The 16782-nt window shown below is 41.5% G+C and overlaps 2 protein-coding genes across 2 annotated transcripts in view; both read left to right on the top strand.

Annotated features, from left to right (window-relative positions):
- Positions 1-16782, top strand: part of LOC139222726 (DNA ligase 1) — a 94002-nt gene that overhangs the window by 41441 nt on the left and 35779 nt on the right. The window lies entirely within an intron of this gene.
- Positions 1-16782, top strand: part of ppp2r5b (protein phosphatase 2, regulatory subunit B', beta) — a 33184-nt gene that overhangs the window by 13457 nt on the left and 2945 nt on the right. The window contains exons 2-8 of the mRNA XM_070854468.1: positions 4384-4580; positions 6262-6363; positions 7021-7113; positions 7462-7592; positions 8803-8862; positions 11924-12032; positions 15860-15913. Coding sequence (XP_070710569.1) covers positions 4384-4580; positions 6262-6363; positions 7021-7113; positions 7462-7592; positions 8803-8862; positions 11924-12032; positions 15860-15913 — 746 coding nt within the window. The remainder of the gene's footprint in view (positions 1-4383; positions 4581-6261; positions 6364-7020; positions 7114-7461; positions 7593-8802; positions 8863-11923; positions 12033-15859; positions 15914-16782) is intronic.

The following is a 16782-nucleotide window of genomic DNA, read 5'->3' as shown; positions in this document are numbered from 1 at the left end:
GTATTTACTCTCCTTTTAGCCTTCCTTCTTTTTTTTGTGTCCACCAAAAATGTCTGGCTCTTAAGCTGCTAAATACTTTTGTCTGTCTGCTGTTTGGTGATGAGCAGGTAGTGCACAATGTGTTTTGTTTTTTTTTACTGAAAACAGCTATGTGCATTTTGAATTATGCTTGATTAGAGCTGCATTTCACCAGAACAATGATGATGTGGGCACACTAATCAAAACAATAAGCTCAAAGATGTTAATATGCACTGTAAGACCGAGGGAACTGCAGAATCTAGTGATAATTCCCTGTGAGTTTGTCAGTATGAGTGACCTCTTTCATAATACATGTAAACAATAGATCCACTGCTAATATAAAAATATTGATTAGTGCAGCTTTAAAAAGGAAAACAAGTAGTGCTGTAGGTTCTGCAGACACTGAAGAAAGGGGAATAAAAGTGGTGAATGAATTATTCTTTGATTAATTTGATTTTGCAGAGATCTTCTGTATCTTCTGTCATATGAAGAACAAAGAATTAAGAATAGTAATACAAAGCTCGAAGCACTTCGTATTTGCCCTGATAGCTTACTTTTTATAAAAGAATAACTGAAGAGTGTAATTGGTTTTCTTAAGCTGGATTGTGTGTTGTAAGCCTGCTGTTCTAACGGACTGTTTGTTTGAACATGATTTCATAATTGTGGTAATGTTACTTTGGTGATGAGGTGCCATATTGACGATGTGACTTTTAATCTCAAGGGCTCTGAGTTCATAAAGATGAAATAAATTAAGTAGTAAAATTTGGCTATGTGCATTTAATGTGGTATTTTTGATTTTTATAGTCACAGCTTGGTTTGTTATTTATTCAAAACCCCGATTTGTATTGTCAAAAACATGAAAATAGCTCAGTCATAAATGACTCACTCGCTGTGATTAATCTAATCACTGCACCGGCGCGGTATTAAAAGCTGCTTTGAATGAATGGGTCAGGAGCGACCTGTGTTGAACTAATAATAGCACTTAAAAATTCACTTCACCCAGTATAACCTCAGTTTGGTTTCTCCACTACCTCATTATGCACTGACTTTGTCTCTTTCTTCTAAATGTAAGCATTTTCTACCGGAATTAGACATGATAACAGACAATACAGTAAAACTGGTGGCCAGTTTAGCCCATCTGCTTTGCCTTAAAATATGTACAGTGGCTATGTCTGCGCCTGTCATCACTCAACACTTTCCCTCTCTTCTTTTGCTCTTTCATGTTCTTCGCTCGCTCCCACACTTGCTCTCACATGACCCACCAAGCCTCTTCATCCCTTTCATCTCCTCCCTCTTTCTCACCGCCTGTCTCTCTCTCTGTCTCCCAAACAAACATACATGCTTTTTCTTTCCCTTCGTCTTTTCACCTCGCTCTGGTCTTTTTCCTCAGTCCCAGCACGGCGCATCTTCATACAATTACTCTCCATTAAAAATGGATTAGATTTCACCTTCACAGTCTGTCTACAGAGGGAGAACAGGAAGGGAGTGAGGGAGGAAACAGAAACAAGGGGGCGGGGGGGTGTATGAGAAATCAGGAGAGAAGGACAAAGAGATAGAAAGAATGGGAAGAGGCAGATTAGGGGGGGAAGGGGGCATGGAGGGGTGGAAACAGAAAGGACAGGATGCTATTGTAGAAGAGGAAGAGAGTTAGAAGAACGGCGAAGAGTCAGGACCAACCACAGAACCTCAAATGCAGAAGGAGTTTGTGTTCGCCATACCGATGTAGACTCGTATTAATTTCTCAAGCAAAGTTAGAAGAAATAGTTCACGGTCTTAAACTTTTCACACTTGTTTTCCGTCACAAATAGTCCGAAAATTGTGTGAACTCTGCTGTCACACATTTGTCCAGTCACTGAGAAATGGCTGTAATTCAAGAACAAACTGACCGCTTCATACAGCCCAATGGGCGCACTCATAGATGTCAACTGTAGTTGTAAAATGGGTAAAAAGGAAGGTTAAAGAAAAGTCACGGAGGAAGTTGAAGCAAGTTTATGCATAGGTGATAAGTCCCAGAATTGCGACCCTTTACACACAAACACACGATTGTCTACATATATACAAGTTCAGAGAAATTTACCTGAATAGAAGACAGCTTTGACATAGTCAGTTCAAACTGAATTTAACCCCTAATACATGAAGTTGTATAGGTTAAGTTTAAGTTTTTCCATTGCACCAATCCGAGACGTTATCAAACAGCAACTTGGTAGTTTTGATATGTATTAGACTTCAAATAAATCCTTTGAGTACAGATTCTCTGCCATCTAAAGTATAAAAAGCATAGTTGGTAATAATTGATAGAATCACAGGCCACTTTCAATGGTCTCAAAAGTCTCGACACATCAAGCAAAGGGCAGTCTTTGTCTGTCGTTGTTCAGCTCTGTGCCAAGGGGAGCAGATGGTCCTGGTGTGCCCACAAGAGGTGAGGGGGTCTGGTCTGGAAGGGCTCCAGTCAGCCCCCCTAAACCCTTCTGTGTTTCCCACCTGGGGGTTAAGAAGGGTTAAATCTAATCTGCTCCTGCTGTTTGTGTGTGTGCGAGAGAGCCTTAGATCATCCTCTTTCCAACTTCACAGTTAGTCTAGACTGCTTCCCAGCCATTGGTAGAGGTCCATTGTTTACTGCTGACAGAGGGGAGATTATTTGTTCAAGACTGTAAGCACACTGAGTAATCACTACATTCAGTGCACCTACAGAGGGACAGAGGCCGAGACCACTATTCTTTTTGGGGTGGCACAGAAGTCAGTGTCTGGCTGCCCTCAGCCCAGTAGTCAGTATTTTGGGTCATTTTGAGTTGAAAGGTAAATAAGCAGCATAGTATTGCTTACAGTGTAGTACTCCCCTTTTCCCATCCCCTGTTGCCATGTTGTTATTGTCATGTGATGTGCAAAAATATGTGCTGAGGTTTTTTTACCGGTCCCACACTGCACTCCACATGAGTACAGTCTGGTGTCGCATGTTTTTTTCTCCTCCCCTCTCTCTCCTCTTGTTTTTCTCCCCCCACTTTCCCCACCACTGTAAAAATGGAATTTCCCCCCTTGGGGGATCAATAAAGGTGAATTGATTGATTGATTGATTGATTGATTGATTGATTAGGCACCATACATAATGGGTGGTTGGTCAGTCCAGCTCTACATCTATTAACATCAAACATTAAATTATGTACAGATTTTCATGAATTCCAGAGGATGAATCCTGATGTTGGTGACTCAGACTTTTCATCTACTCACCTATGAAGTTGACATTTTTGGTCTTAAGTAAAATGTCTAGACAACTATTGGATGGATAGCCATGAAACTTGCTGCGCTCATTCATGTTTCCCTCTGGATGAATGTACTCACTCTGTACTCACTTTCCCATTAGCCTCAGCTGAACTTTGTGTGAGGTCATGTACAGTCAGTCATACATGTTAATGCCAAGGTTGTGTACTATACAAACTACAGCTGGAAAAGGATTTACAGCCTTGAACATACCTTGAACATAGTTTCAAAGGTGATCCATCCATAATGTCTGTCCACTTCACCTTGTCGTAATTTTCATAGCAATTCTGACAAACATGCTGGGAATCCCTTTGAAACATTTGCAAAGATGAATAGTTGTTTTTTTTTTTGTGTGTGTGTCTAATGTATCATTTATCCCAAAATAGACCAGCAGAATATTGTTCAGACCAAACCTCGCATACAAAATTGGGATATTTCAATGCTATTTTTAGTTATTAAGTCATCAATCATCTGGTTACTTAGAAAAAGAGCCACGCATTTCCATTTGGCTGCTGTCACAGCTTGTAACTCTCTACTTTGGTGTTTTTCTTCATTTTTTTAAAAACCTCTTGCATAGTGCTTTACAGGCTGAGCTGCTAACTTTCACACCCCCTCCGGCCTGTGAAATCAATTTAAAACTCATTGTATGTGTTCAGCAATCCATGGGTATCAGCTGCTTTCTCCACATCTGTGAAAAGTGGTGTTTTTGGAGGTACAAGGTTTTAATCTGACGGCCGGCAGCAGGTTGTTTCATTGTGACGAACAGGTCTAGAGAATGAATCTGACAGGTAATAGGACTGAGATACAACACAGCCCTCTGGAGGGAAGGTGTGTGTGTGGGGGTCTGGGTGTGTACAAATGTGTTTGTAGAGTAAATGTCTGCTTTCTTTCCCTCATTACCTTTGAGAGAAGATCTAGCTTGTAGAATACATCTCTGTACACTCCAGCACTCCCACTTTGTCAAACGATTCACTACCAAACACAAAGCGCCTTTCAGGAGAGCCATTGGATTTGGCTGAGCTGCATCGCCTTTTTTGTCCTTTGTGTCTAATGTTTCTCTTCTCTCTCTCCTTCTCACTCTCTCTTTCTTCCTGCCTCTCAATCATCCAGACGCCCCGGTGGCAGAGTTACATGACCTGTTCTGTAAGAAGCTGCAGCAGTGCTGCGTGCTGTTTGATTTCCTGGACTGCGTGGCTGACCTGAAGGGGAAGGAGATCAAACGTGCTGCGCTCAACGAACTGGTGGAGAGCGTGGCCACTAGCAGAGGAGTCCTCATAGAGCCTCTGTACCCAGAGGCTATCAAGATGGTAGGAGGGGAGGAGGAGAAGGGAGGTAGTGGGTTGAAATGATTGTCTAGTGGATGGAAAGATAGAAATAAAAGACAAACGAGAGAATCCAAATGCCAAGAATTTGAACATCAGTCAATCTTCACCATAACACCTGGAAACATTATGTTAGGAAACAAGGATGAAAGAAGGAGGAAACGACAGAAGGTAGACAGTGTGATAGTGAGCTTTGGTGGAGCCACCTGAGGTTATAAGCAAGAAGAGAGGAGAAAGGAACTGAGGGATAGAAAGATAAGGGGAGGAAAGGAAAGGAAAGGAGAGAGAGCGTTAACAAAGGATGCTAACTAGCAATGGGCTGCACAGATGGCGAGAAAGTGAGGGAGGGACAAGAAATATAAAGTGGAGAGTGGTGGAAAATGTGCGGACACCATCACAGAGTGCTAAAGGTCCCAGAGGATATAAAGAGGAGGAAGGAAAAAAGGATTGAGGAAAGAAGCAGAGGATATAGCTTATGTTATGGAGTCACTATACCCAGAGGATGTGAAAACGCTGATGGGACAGAAGACGGGATGAAAGGACCGCTTTAATGTGTGGCCACAAGGTTAAAAAAAAGCTTAATAATCGAGGTTGCTAATCGGTGCATAGGTCAGAGCCCAAGTGCAGTGGAACAGAATCAGTGTAATGTAGAAGAGGGAGGCCAAGACTGTAAAGTCATGTTAGAAACTTCTGTTTCCCAAACATGGAAACGTTGTGGATTTTTACTGAAATTGAGAGTAAGGGTGAAATGAGCTCGTATCCTCCTGCAGTGATAAATTTTACTAATGCAAACAAAGGTGTGGAGATAAGAAAGTATGGAAAAGAAAATATCGTTGAATTGGGGCATTGGGATTTCCCACATTTGCTTTTTGCAATATAGTTTATGCGCCGAACGGCCAGTAGAAATGCTCTTGTTGAATAAATCATGACATTGCGAGCAGTCAAGCTGCATGGCTTATTATTTCAGTCTGTGAACACCATCAAATATGGCTGACGATGGCTGAGGAAAACAGTTAGTGAAAACTATGATTACTATGAACTATGAACTATGAAACTATGACATCTGATACAATAGAGCAGTGTCGCCACCGGACACGACAGCTCTACATATTTTATTTACTTCATGTAGTTAATAGAAACCCACCTAATTGTCCTCTTAATATAGGACCATGAAATTTGAATTTGAATGATAATTGAAATTGTTTTATAACACCAACTAGTCATTCTGAATCTATTCTGAGAGCTAATTTGGGGTGTGGTGACGCAAATCTGTGATGTGCATGGTGAGGTTTAGAAATGAGTCAAAGGTTGTTTTTGTACGTGTTTTTAGTCTGCCATGACTGTGACTACTGCACCAGGAGAGCCAAAAAAACAATCAGAGACTCATAGACCTAGTTTTTACAGCTATTACATCCCTGAAATATTGTCTAGGATATCCACAACATTAACTGTTTGTCGTTCGGTTCTTCCTAATCCCTCTTTCTACCTCTCCACCTCCTTTCCCTTTCACTTCACTTTTCTCTCTGACCTGTTTTTTCCCTCGCCCCCCTCCCGTCACTACATCCATCCTTACCTCTCGTCCATTTTCATCTTTTCCACTTCCCATTTTCTTCCTCACACTCCCATTACTCTGTTCCCCTCCTCCACTTCCTCTGTGGTTTTCCAGATTTCGGTAAACATCTTCCGGACTCTCCCACCCAGCGAGAATCCGGAGTTTGACCCTGAGGAAGACGAGCCGACACTCGAAGCCTCCTGGCCACATCTGCAGGTACATCATACATGCAAAAATTCATGTTGAGGTAAAATGATGACCATATTGTCCCGATTTACATAATTTCATGCCTTTCCCTTGCTTAAGTAAAGGGAGAATTTGTCTTCGAAAGGATATGTTCAGCAAAATGTGTTGACTTTTGCCTTTTTCACAAAAAAATGGAAAATAAAAAAGTTTGGGATTTATCATGATGTACTTGCCTTGTTATTAAACACAATGCAGTGTCAGTAAGTGACATGAAAAATGGGCCCAACTATATAATATATACTATATTTGGGAGGGCGGGCAGTGCCATAATGCACACAACTCCCACCAGGTGTTGCCTTTAATGCAGCGTTCAGCATTTATCTGCACATAGACATACTGTACCTGAGCCTGAGGTCCTTTAGATCAGTTAAATCTGCTTTCCTAAGCAAACAAGTATGCTAAAACGTACCAGGTTTATCAGGCTCAATCACAAAATGGACCTCTAGCAAAGACGAGTGTCACATCTCCTCGACAGACTCTTAATTTTTGCCCAGATAACATTTGGTGTCCAGTCCATTCTGCACCTTCAGGAAGAAATTAGTCAGAACGTAAGCGTCAAGTCCAGTCAAACTGTAACACAGACATGCTAAATGACATCTAATCGCTTGCTTTTTGTGACTCTGTTAGCTGGTGTACGAGTTTTTTCTGCGTTTCCTGGAGAGCCCGGACTTCCAGCCCTCCATGGCCAAACGCTATGTCGACCAGAAGTTTGTCCTGCAGGTAATCCTCTCTCTCTTCTCTAAAGATGCAGTTTGTCAAATTCTGATCTCTAAGATGTTTTGAAAATCCTGATGAATGGAAAGGTATGAATAAAAGAAACTGCTCTTTGAAACAGCAGCCATCGCAGAATCTAGTCATGTCTCTGCTGAAGTGCTCTCAAATATTGTTATCTCGGTTGTGAAACGTATAAAATATTGACTGAAAGACTTCATAGTCCTTGTTGTATGAAAAATAGATAAAATGAGTTTAAGGTTAGGATTAGGATGTAGGAGGGAGGAGGTTAGAGACTGGAAACCCATATAACAAGCGTATTGTATTTGTGTGTGTAATTATGGTATGTTTGTGTAGCTCCTGGAGCTGTTTGACAGCGAGGACCCCAGGGAGAGGGAGTACCTAAAGACCATCCTGCACCGTGTCTATGGAAAACTACTGGGCCTCCGAGCCTACATTCGCAAACAGATCAACAACATCTTCCTCAGGTACAGCCTGCCTTCCCCCAATCCAATGCACAGCATTTAAAGGTGCTATTTCTAGCATTTTAACATCAATAAATCAAACTTTAGCCAACAAAGACCGACTGTAGGGAGAGCAGCTGTGTTTATGATCTTTGTATTGCATTTTTTAGCTTGGTGTGCCACTGGACCAAACAATGAGGATTTTACAGCACAAACAGGAACATTTTTTCACAAGTTTAAACGAGTAGTGAGGATGTATATTTAGTGTTATCAAGGGTCTGTCATTTCCTGACAAAAGTTTAATTCAAGCCAAAAATTTCCTGTTATTCCAGCATGGGAGCACTCACACTTTATGTGGTTACTGTCCTTCCTAGTCTTGATGTCCGACAAGAATTAAGGCTAAATTAGCCTTATATTATTATATTTTTTAATATGTACCTGTCAGTGGTGATGGCTTTGCAGAAATAGTTGCTGACTCCTGAACTACATCTAGGAGGCTGGCAGTAACAGTTTTCCCACTCAGCTGCTTGTAAATATGGCCTGCACGATATGATGTCAGTTGGGAATAAGGGACGACACACAGGAGAATGGGTGACAAGTAGTGGCATCATAAATGTGACAAGTAGTTACCAGGGTTCATGGGAAATGTTGTATGAATTTTGAGAAGCACAAAATGCTGCATGAAGTATTTTCTGTCTCTGTGCATGCACAAACATGACTGTGCACATTTGCAGTCGTAACACTCACTGAATCAGCCGTCCTGCATCTATTCTGAGAGTTAAATGATTGTGTAGTGACACAAAATCTCTTCAAATGATTGGTTAAACACCAACAAGAGTGCTGTGATGTACAGCACAATCATGTTTCATCTTGTCCCTTTACCAAGTGCGGCTGAATTGATGTGTTTGAAATATAATTCAAGCACGGGACAGTGGCAATGCTGCAACGTGCTCTATTTCTGTCTTAGTTAACTGGTTTCACTATCATTTGACAACTAAAAGACGTAGTATGAGCATATATCTGTGTAACTGCTGTTGTACTTCACTTCTCTCTCACATGATAACATCACAGAGGTAATAAAGTTGTATTTCAAACATGGTACATCATGATATTGATCATGGATTTATAATTTTACAGATATTTACAGATGTTTTGATTTCTAGAATTGCACTCCTGCTTTTTGCTTTACTTACTGCACGTGTGTGTGTGTGTGTGTGTTGTATCTAATCCTCAGGTTCATATATGAAACTGAGCACTTCAATGGAGTAGCGGAACTTCTGGAAATCCTCGGCAGGTTGGTATCCACAATCACAGATTCTGCTCCTCTGAAGGAAAGAATACTTTCCTATAGTATATCATTGCCTGATGAAATCTCTTTGGAATTGACTGAACGGACACACACACACTTACGTATACACATACTGTACTTGGCCAGCTGCTCCTACTCATGAGGCAGCTGGTATCAAAGTGAATTAAGCAACTAGGAAAAATTGCAACAAAGCATAACCACTACTGCAACTGCTCAACACAGGAAACAATATGCATTTACTTTTCATTTATCATCACAGTTCCCTCTTTCTTATCAGGTAAACACTAACATTAATGTTGGTGCAAAGCCAGGTAGAATGAGAAATAAGTTATAAGTCAGGGTGAGGGAAATGAATAAAGGTGGGGGGTCGGTGGCAGGATGGAGAGACAGAAATAAGAGGAGGGTTAAAGACGTGAATGAGAAATGACTCTCTGACTGTCTCTGAGGCCAGTTAGAGAAATATGAGGAGGATGGAAATGAAGAGAGAGCAAGGAAGGAAGCCAAACTGATAAACAAACATGTCTCTCCGCCTGTGCTCACACACAAATCAATGGGAACAAGAATGGAAAGATGATGGTAATAAGGAGAGAGAAAGGGAGAGACAAAATGGAGGATGAATACAAACAAGGTTGATGATATTATCTGGTTTGGTTTCCTCACTCTGTCTGTATGCAAAATGAAGTTAAAGGAATAGTTCACCATTCTTTCTTTGATAGAAGTGATCACCATCAGTGTCATGTCTGTGAGTCAGAGTGTGGCTAACATAGTTTAGCATAAAGACCAGAAGACTGGCTCTGTCCAAAGTGAAAAAACATGCCTACCAACACCTCCAACGCTGTATCATTTACATTATCCAGTGTGTGTTAGCCAGTGTTTGCATTGTTAGCTAGCTGCTGTCGTTTGGCTCTTCTCATAGTTTTTCAGAGAAAGATTCTCTGAATTAACCAGCTTTCTGGTGCTGCTAAAACTGAGTCTTCACTTTGATGGAGAGTAATAAAAGTCCAAGCCACAACCAAACAAGTTAAACGTCAGTCATTATGTGTGAAAACACCCCGTTTACATTTGGCTCCCCTTATGATGTCATAAGGGGGTCTGTTGATCATGTGACCTACTCCAGCCCCTCAGCAGACGGACTGTCCCCGCCCTTTGAAAACCTCCTGAATTCACTTCACTGTCCGCCATTGGTTTTGCCTTACTAACACCTGCTCCTGCTAACAGGAACATGTGGAAGGCGAGAGCAGAGCAGCAGATTGTTCTGGAGCGTTCAGGCTGAAAACAGCTGCAGCAGCCACTTCTACTGTGAAAATAATAATGTGTTTATTGAGCATTTAACCATGATAACCTGTTCTGGTAGGACCTCTAAATACCAGTATGAACTTCAAAATGAGTTGAATGTGGGACCTTTAAGTTAGCTAGCTAGTAGCCTTGTTATGCTAACATGCATAAAAGGACAGGGTAGTCACAGTTTAGTTCCTGTAAAGTTAGAAAACTAAATGTATCTCCTATGCAAGATATAGCCACGTTACGAGGCTTTATCACTCCTTATTAGTTAGTTTGTTGCACTGACATACTTACGTTACATAAACAGGCAGAGAAAGAGAATAAGCAAACGACGCTGGAGGATGAGAAATCAGAAAGCCAGCAAACAAATCAGTGTAAGAGAATAAATATTCATTTCTTTCACAAAGACCTCTGGTGGCTGGAAACTAGCTTGTGCCCTCTTGTCTTTGACTTTCATTATTCAACACTAATTTGACACAGAAGAGCCTTTAAATAATCTTTATTGATGTTAAACATAGAAGAAAGTAAAAAGTGTTGAAAGGAGGGCTGGATTGAAGGAGATTAAGAGATGCTGGAGTGGTTTGTCTGAATGCTCCTTAAGTGCTGTGTCTTTTGCTCTCCCCCAACATAAAGGATAACGATGCACATAGAAAATCTGAAAACCTTCCCTCTAACCCATAGCCACCATTTCACCTCGTCAAAAAGTGAAATCAATAGACTTTTGATATTTGAGAACTATGGGAGAGGAAGGTAAGCGAGAGGATGAATCCAAGGTGAGAAAAGAGGGAGGATGAGTGAGTGAATGGTGAGTCAGAAGTGGAGGAAGGAGGAGGAAGAGCAGGAGAGGAGAGAGAGAGGTTTGTATTCATGTTGGTGGTAACAGAGGTATTTATAGCTCCTCCCACACATGGAGACAGGGAGAGAGAGACGGGCGAGGGAGGATGCATCGTACAGAAGGAGAGAGAGAGAGAGGGTGAGGACAGAGGTATTCAGAAAAAGGGTGAGAGGGAGGCAGAAAGAGATTAGAGGAACAGCAGGAGGGAGATTTTATTGAAGGCATGTTCTATTAAACAAAGAGAAAACGAAGGCAGACAGACAGACAGACTCAGAGACAAACAGATAAATAGTCAAACTGACAAACTGCTCAGAGCGCTGCTAAATAAGTGTTTCCAAGTTTAGGTCCCACTCCTCCGCTGCTCACACTCTTCCCTCCGCAGGCTGAGCCACCTCTTTGTCAGTCAGTGTAGTAGTGAGCATTTGTCCAGTCACATGGAAGCAGCCATAGTACAAGAATAGACTCCACCACTCAGGCGAATGCACACGCTCGCACAGATGTGAATGGTAGATTTTAGGAGTAACGTGCTGTTTCAGTGCCATTAGACTGCAAAGTGCTGGTACATCTTCACAGGAGATGGTGGTTCTCCTGTTTTATAATCCTCTACAGCTGATCTGGACCACCTGCAGCATCTAATTTAATGCAGAGTCCATTTTTTAATTGATTGAAATTTATCATCAACCACTGTGATGATCAGTTTTAAGGCATCAAATGTGAAAATGTGCAGTTTCATGTCTATGTTAATCAAATAGGGAGACATTTTATAGCATTTTAAAGGCTTTATTGATAAACTGAATTCAAAAATGTTTGAGAGATTATCTGATATTGAAAGCCCTCACTAGATTCAACTTTAACCCAATCAATACTCTCGTAATCATTTCCAATACGTTTGACACAATCTAACTGTGACTGTCCTCTCCTCTTCTCCAGCATCATAAATGGCTTCGCCCTGCCCCTGAAGGCCGAACACAAGCAGTTCCTCGTTCGGGTTCTCATCCCGCTACACACGGCAAAATCTCTCTCCATCTTTCACGCACAGGTCAGTGACATATTCTGCATACACCGATGTTTCGAATATTAGTCTGTACATAATGGCTAGCATTGCCACCCATTTCTCACGTGTGTTCATATGATTTGTTGAAGGCCAACACTGATGCTATTTGCTGTGTTTTTGTGCCAGTGTTCTGGACATCATTTTCACTTTTTTTCAAGCATAAAAAATCTGTGCGAAAATCTGATCATGTTTGGTATAAAAGCGACTGAAATGTAAACTAGAACAGTCAAATGAGACCCAAAATACTTTCTACTATTGCTGTATGCTTCGGTGTACTGTACACTCTTCTTGCTATTATAGAATCAAACTGGGATTCTCTACTGTACCGCCTAGCCTGCGTTTTGCTCTCACAGTAATCCAACTGTCAGCATCACTGAAATCTCCTGTCAAAAGATTGATTGGTCTCTCTGGTTTATGCAACAGTTAGCAACCAAATGATGGCTTAAATATATGCAGGTATGAGGAAAAAAACCGAGGAGGAAGTGATTGTTTTTCTAATCTTGATAAATCAACTCTACATCAGTGTAATTTGTTAGGGATTCCTGCAATGTGCGAAATGTACCACTGGGTGGCAGATTTGAGTCACAGATAATACTGCAGAGAGAGGCCCTCACCTTTGAATTACACTGTGTGTGTGTGTGTGTGTGTGTGTGTGTGTGTGTGTGTGTGTGCGCCTTCAGTTCCTTTGGTCTGTGTGTGTTCATGTGTGTGTGTGTTTTGGTTATCATAACATTTGATAACACAGATGGTAGCCACTCTATTTTGTGTGTGTGCCTGTTCATTTTATTTGTGTCACACATTGTTTGATTATGCAGAAGGTACAGTTTGTTCTCCACAAACTGGTCTGAGGTGTGTGTGTGTAGGTGTGTGTGTTTGTATTGTGGGTCTTAGCATCACCGTGCCCTACATTTCTCCTCCCCGCATCTCTCTCCCTGTGGTTCACACACATACATAATTCACACACTCAAACACACACTCGGTTTGACAGGGTCACCGGGGACACAGCGCGAGTGGACAGCAGTTTTGTGCTCAGTAGGTGTGGCTGTGCAGGAGTGACCCAGTTCTGGATGTAAATACAGAAATAAAATATCACAGCGGCGCATTTTATTCATCTTAAAGCTTCCTCAACACTGTGAAATAGATATGAATCATCCTTCCTGTAGCCTGTGAAGGCTTTTCTCATTTATATTCATGTCAATGATTTGTAATAACAGCTGTTTGAGCGGAATTGTGTAGCCACTACAGGGTACACATCGTGGTTACAGATATCAGGAGGCAAATGTAGTGGTTTTACATTTTAAGCTCATATGAGTGTCTTAAAGTTGTGTTGACATTAAAATATTTTGTGGAGAAACCAGTATATCCTTAACACTAACTTACTCAAAATTGTTATTATAAAAAGCAGACGTTTAAGTAGGAAGTTTTTGCTGCAGTAGATCGACCCCCTACAACAGTGATCTCCAGGGTACGTCACTTTCTGGTGCAATATCTGTGTGGGCGGGCACTAAAAATACACTGTTTAGTGAATCAAAAATGCACTTCAGGCCCAGCAAACACACTGCGCTGTCTGTTAACCAGCTTGGGAGGTGATCAGTCGTTGCTTAGTCCCAAGTGAGATTTGACGTATGTCTACGTTACTCCATGACTGCTGGGCTATCGGGCCGCTCGCTTTGAGTTTGGACCTGTCTGCTACCCTGACCCGTCAAAGACTCACAGCTAAGGCCAGATCAATCTTTATTTATATAGCGCTAATTCATAACAGTGTTATCTCAAGACGCTTTCCATAAAGAGCAGGTCTAAACCACACTCTTTAATTAAGAGAGACCCAACGATTCAGGAATTCAAAATTAAGGATTCAAGAATCCCCACATGAGCAGCATCAGATATTATATTAGGAAACAGTGGCAGGAAAAACTCCCCTTTAATGGGAAGAAACCTCGAACAGAACCAGGCTCAGAGGTGGGCGGCTTTCTGTCAGGGTCCGTGTTGGGGGTCTAGCTTTAAATACTTAAAGCTGTGCAACAGACACATTACACAGCCCTGATGTGCTCGAGTTCCCAGATGAATTCTAGTGGGGGTCAGCCCTGGCAATCACATGCTAAGCTAACTAGCCTCTACTTTTTCAAGTGGAATACACACTTAACTGCATGATGTGTCCCCCCAAATGTTATGTAGGCTTGATGAAGGGGAAAAGATGCGCTCAGGGCTAAGACACTAAAACACCCCAGTCAATCGTTCAAATGCCAGCCACCAAGAAGCCTGAAGCTTCAACTGTGTTTCCACGAATGTGAATGTTAATGACAAATGTTTTTACCCTTGTTTGAAAAATGGAAAGATCCACTGCACCGAAACTTTTCTCACACAAAAAGTGAGGAGAATTCAAATTTCAGTTTGACGTTAAACTAAGTGACACTGTGAATGAGTCAGCATGATTCACAGGTTGTGAATAAGCTGTGTTTATATCTGGTGAAGTAATAAAAGCATGGAAAGGCTACTGTTTGATGTGCAGGTCGTAACAGCTTTACAGGCCAGAAGCAAGCCCTAGAGGTAGAATGACTTCATCCCCAAAAATAGACCCTAATTTGACCTGTCACCTTGACAAATCAATATGGTTAAAATCTCAGGCTTTAAAAGACTACAGTGTCCATAATCCTTAGCCTAACAACGACCTCCTGCACCCACAAATCCTGGCCTGACAACAGAATCATATTTACCCTAAGTCGTTTCTCTAATGCCTCGCTAATACTTTAAATAGTTTGACCGATCTGCACCTTTATTTTTAATCCCCTTCTTTTTCCTGCTTTTCTTCTTATTCAAGCCTGACATCCCTGCTTTCACCGGACCTTTTTTTTAGCCTCTGCTCCCTCTTTCCCTCTGCCTCTGTAACCATGTTGTGGTGCGAATGAAGGACAGGAACGTTAGGGATGGAGTGAGAGGAGAAGACAAACAAGAAAGGGTTTAGACGGGAGGCAAAAAAGATGAAAGCTATGGAAGATGTGAGAGCCAGACAGGCAGACATTGGAGCCACAGGTCAGAAACAAGACAAAGAAAGAAACAACAAAGAAAGAAGAAAGAAATTAAATCTGATTGTCCTACAAAAAGATAGAGAACGACCATCAACAATGTGACAGTACACAACCTCTACTGTCTGTAACTATAATGTTGGACCATCCAGCATACTTTTATTTTGATGAACTTACTCATCTGAGAGTCATGAAATGGACGAGTGCAGTAATAATTAGATGGAAAAGGTATAAATAGGACAGAAGAGGAGAGACAGAGAGGCACAGACAAGAGGTCTAAACTCTATCTCACATTGCCCTTAAGGGACTTTGTGTGTGTGACATCACTCCTTCCGAAGTAAACACACGCACACACAGTCTCCGTCGCCACGGTGCCCACTCGCCACGGCAACCGGCCTGGGCGGAGGGGGCAACCGCAAAACACACATGCACACAGGCACGCATGCACACACTCGCTTAATAATAGGAAATGATTGCAGATCATATAAGAGGAGACGAGAGCTGATGTAGAAGTAGGAGCGCACACACACATACACACAGACACAGACACACATACACACACACACACACACACACACACACACACACACACACACACACACTCGTGACACACATCTCTCCTTGGAAAAATTGTCTTTCCGATCTTTAGCAGTGTGAGCAGTGTGTAATCCTATGGGATAAGTGCTAACATCCCCCTTGTCTCCTTGACAGCTTTAAGGAATGTGTATGTTTTTTGTGTTGTTTTGTGTGTGTGTGTGTGTTCTAACCACATCTCCTCTGTCCTTACAGCTGGCCTACTGTGTGGTGCAGTTTATGGAGAAAGATGCGACCGTGACTGAATATGTAAGACTGTTTTTTCGTGACCTTACTGCACTCACTACAACTCACATGCTAATCAATTTTAAAGGATGATTAAGTGATTAGTTTTGTGGCAAGAAAAAAATAAAATGGATTTAAAGCTGCACTATTAAACAGTTTTGTATAAACAATGGCTCAAATGACCACATGTAATATGAAAGCTGTTAAACATGATGACATAAGGATCACTCTGGTCCTCTCAGCTCTGTGGCCTCAGCGTCTTTGAGCTGATGGTTTTGATTTAATGGCCTGTTTTTAGTGCAACAGCTCTCACACCACTGTCCACTACCTGCCCAGCTCCAAACAGACAAAGTTAAAGGCCAGCTGGTGATCATAGTTTAGCATTTGGCCACTGAAGAGCCACATATTTCCCTCAGGAGTTGGAGGAGACCAAAATATTGCTTAAAAAGACAGTGAATATTGGATTTATATTCAAAAGGTGGCCGGAAACACCAATTTCTAATTGAATACTAATGTTGCTCTGTAACTGCTGGATGTGTAAATCAATTAAGTTTGCTGACATGTTTGCTAAATCAATAAAATAAATGTTTGCTAATGTCAATGTTATGCAGCTTTGTCTGCTGCCCCCCAGTCGTCAAAAAGTCAATTATCACTGCTATAAACAAACCCCCAGCTTAGCCTAAGTTATTTCTACTCAAAATGTGTTGTAAACATCCATCACAGATTAAAGACAGACTCCCTGATTCAACTACGTATGTAATTGTAATAAGGAATTATTTCCAACATTTCACATATCAGCATTTCTTTTGTTAGTATAAGGCAATCGTTATGGATAAAAATGGACAGTACTGTGAAATTAAGACTGAAGAAGTAATACACTGAAGTGATTCTTT

This window comes from Pempheris klunzingeri, chromosome 23, assembly GCF_042242105.1.
Source record: "Pempheris klunzingeri isolate RE-2024b chromosome 23, fPemKlu1.hap1, whole genome shotgun sequence".
NCBI lineage: Eukaryota > Metazoa > Chordata > Actinopteri > Acropomatiformes > Pempheridae > Pempheris > Pempheris klunzingeri.
This window is presented reverse-complemented; position numbering and strand designations above follow the sequence as displayed.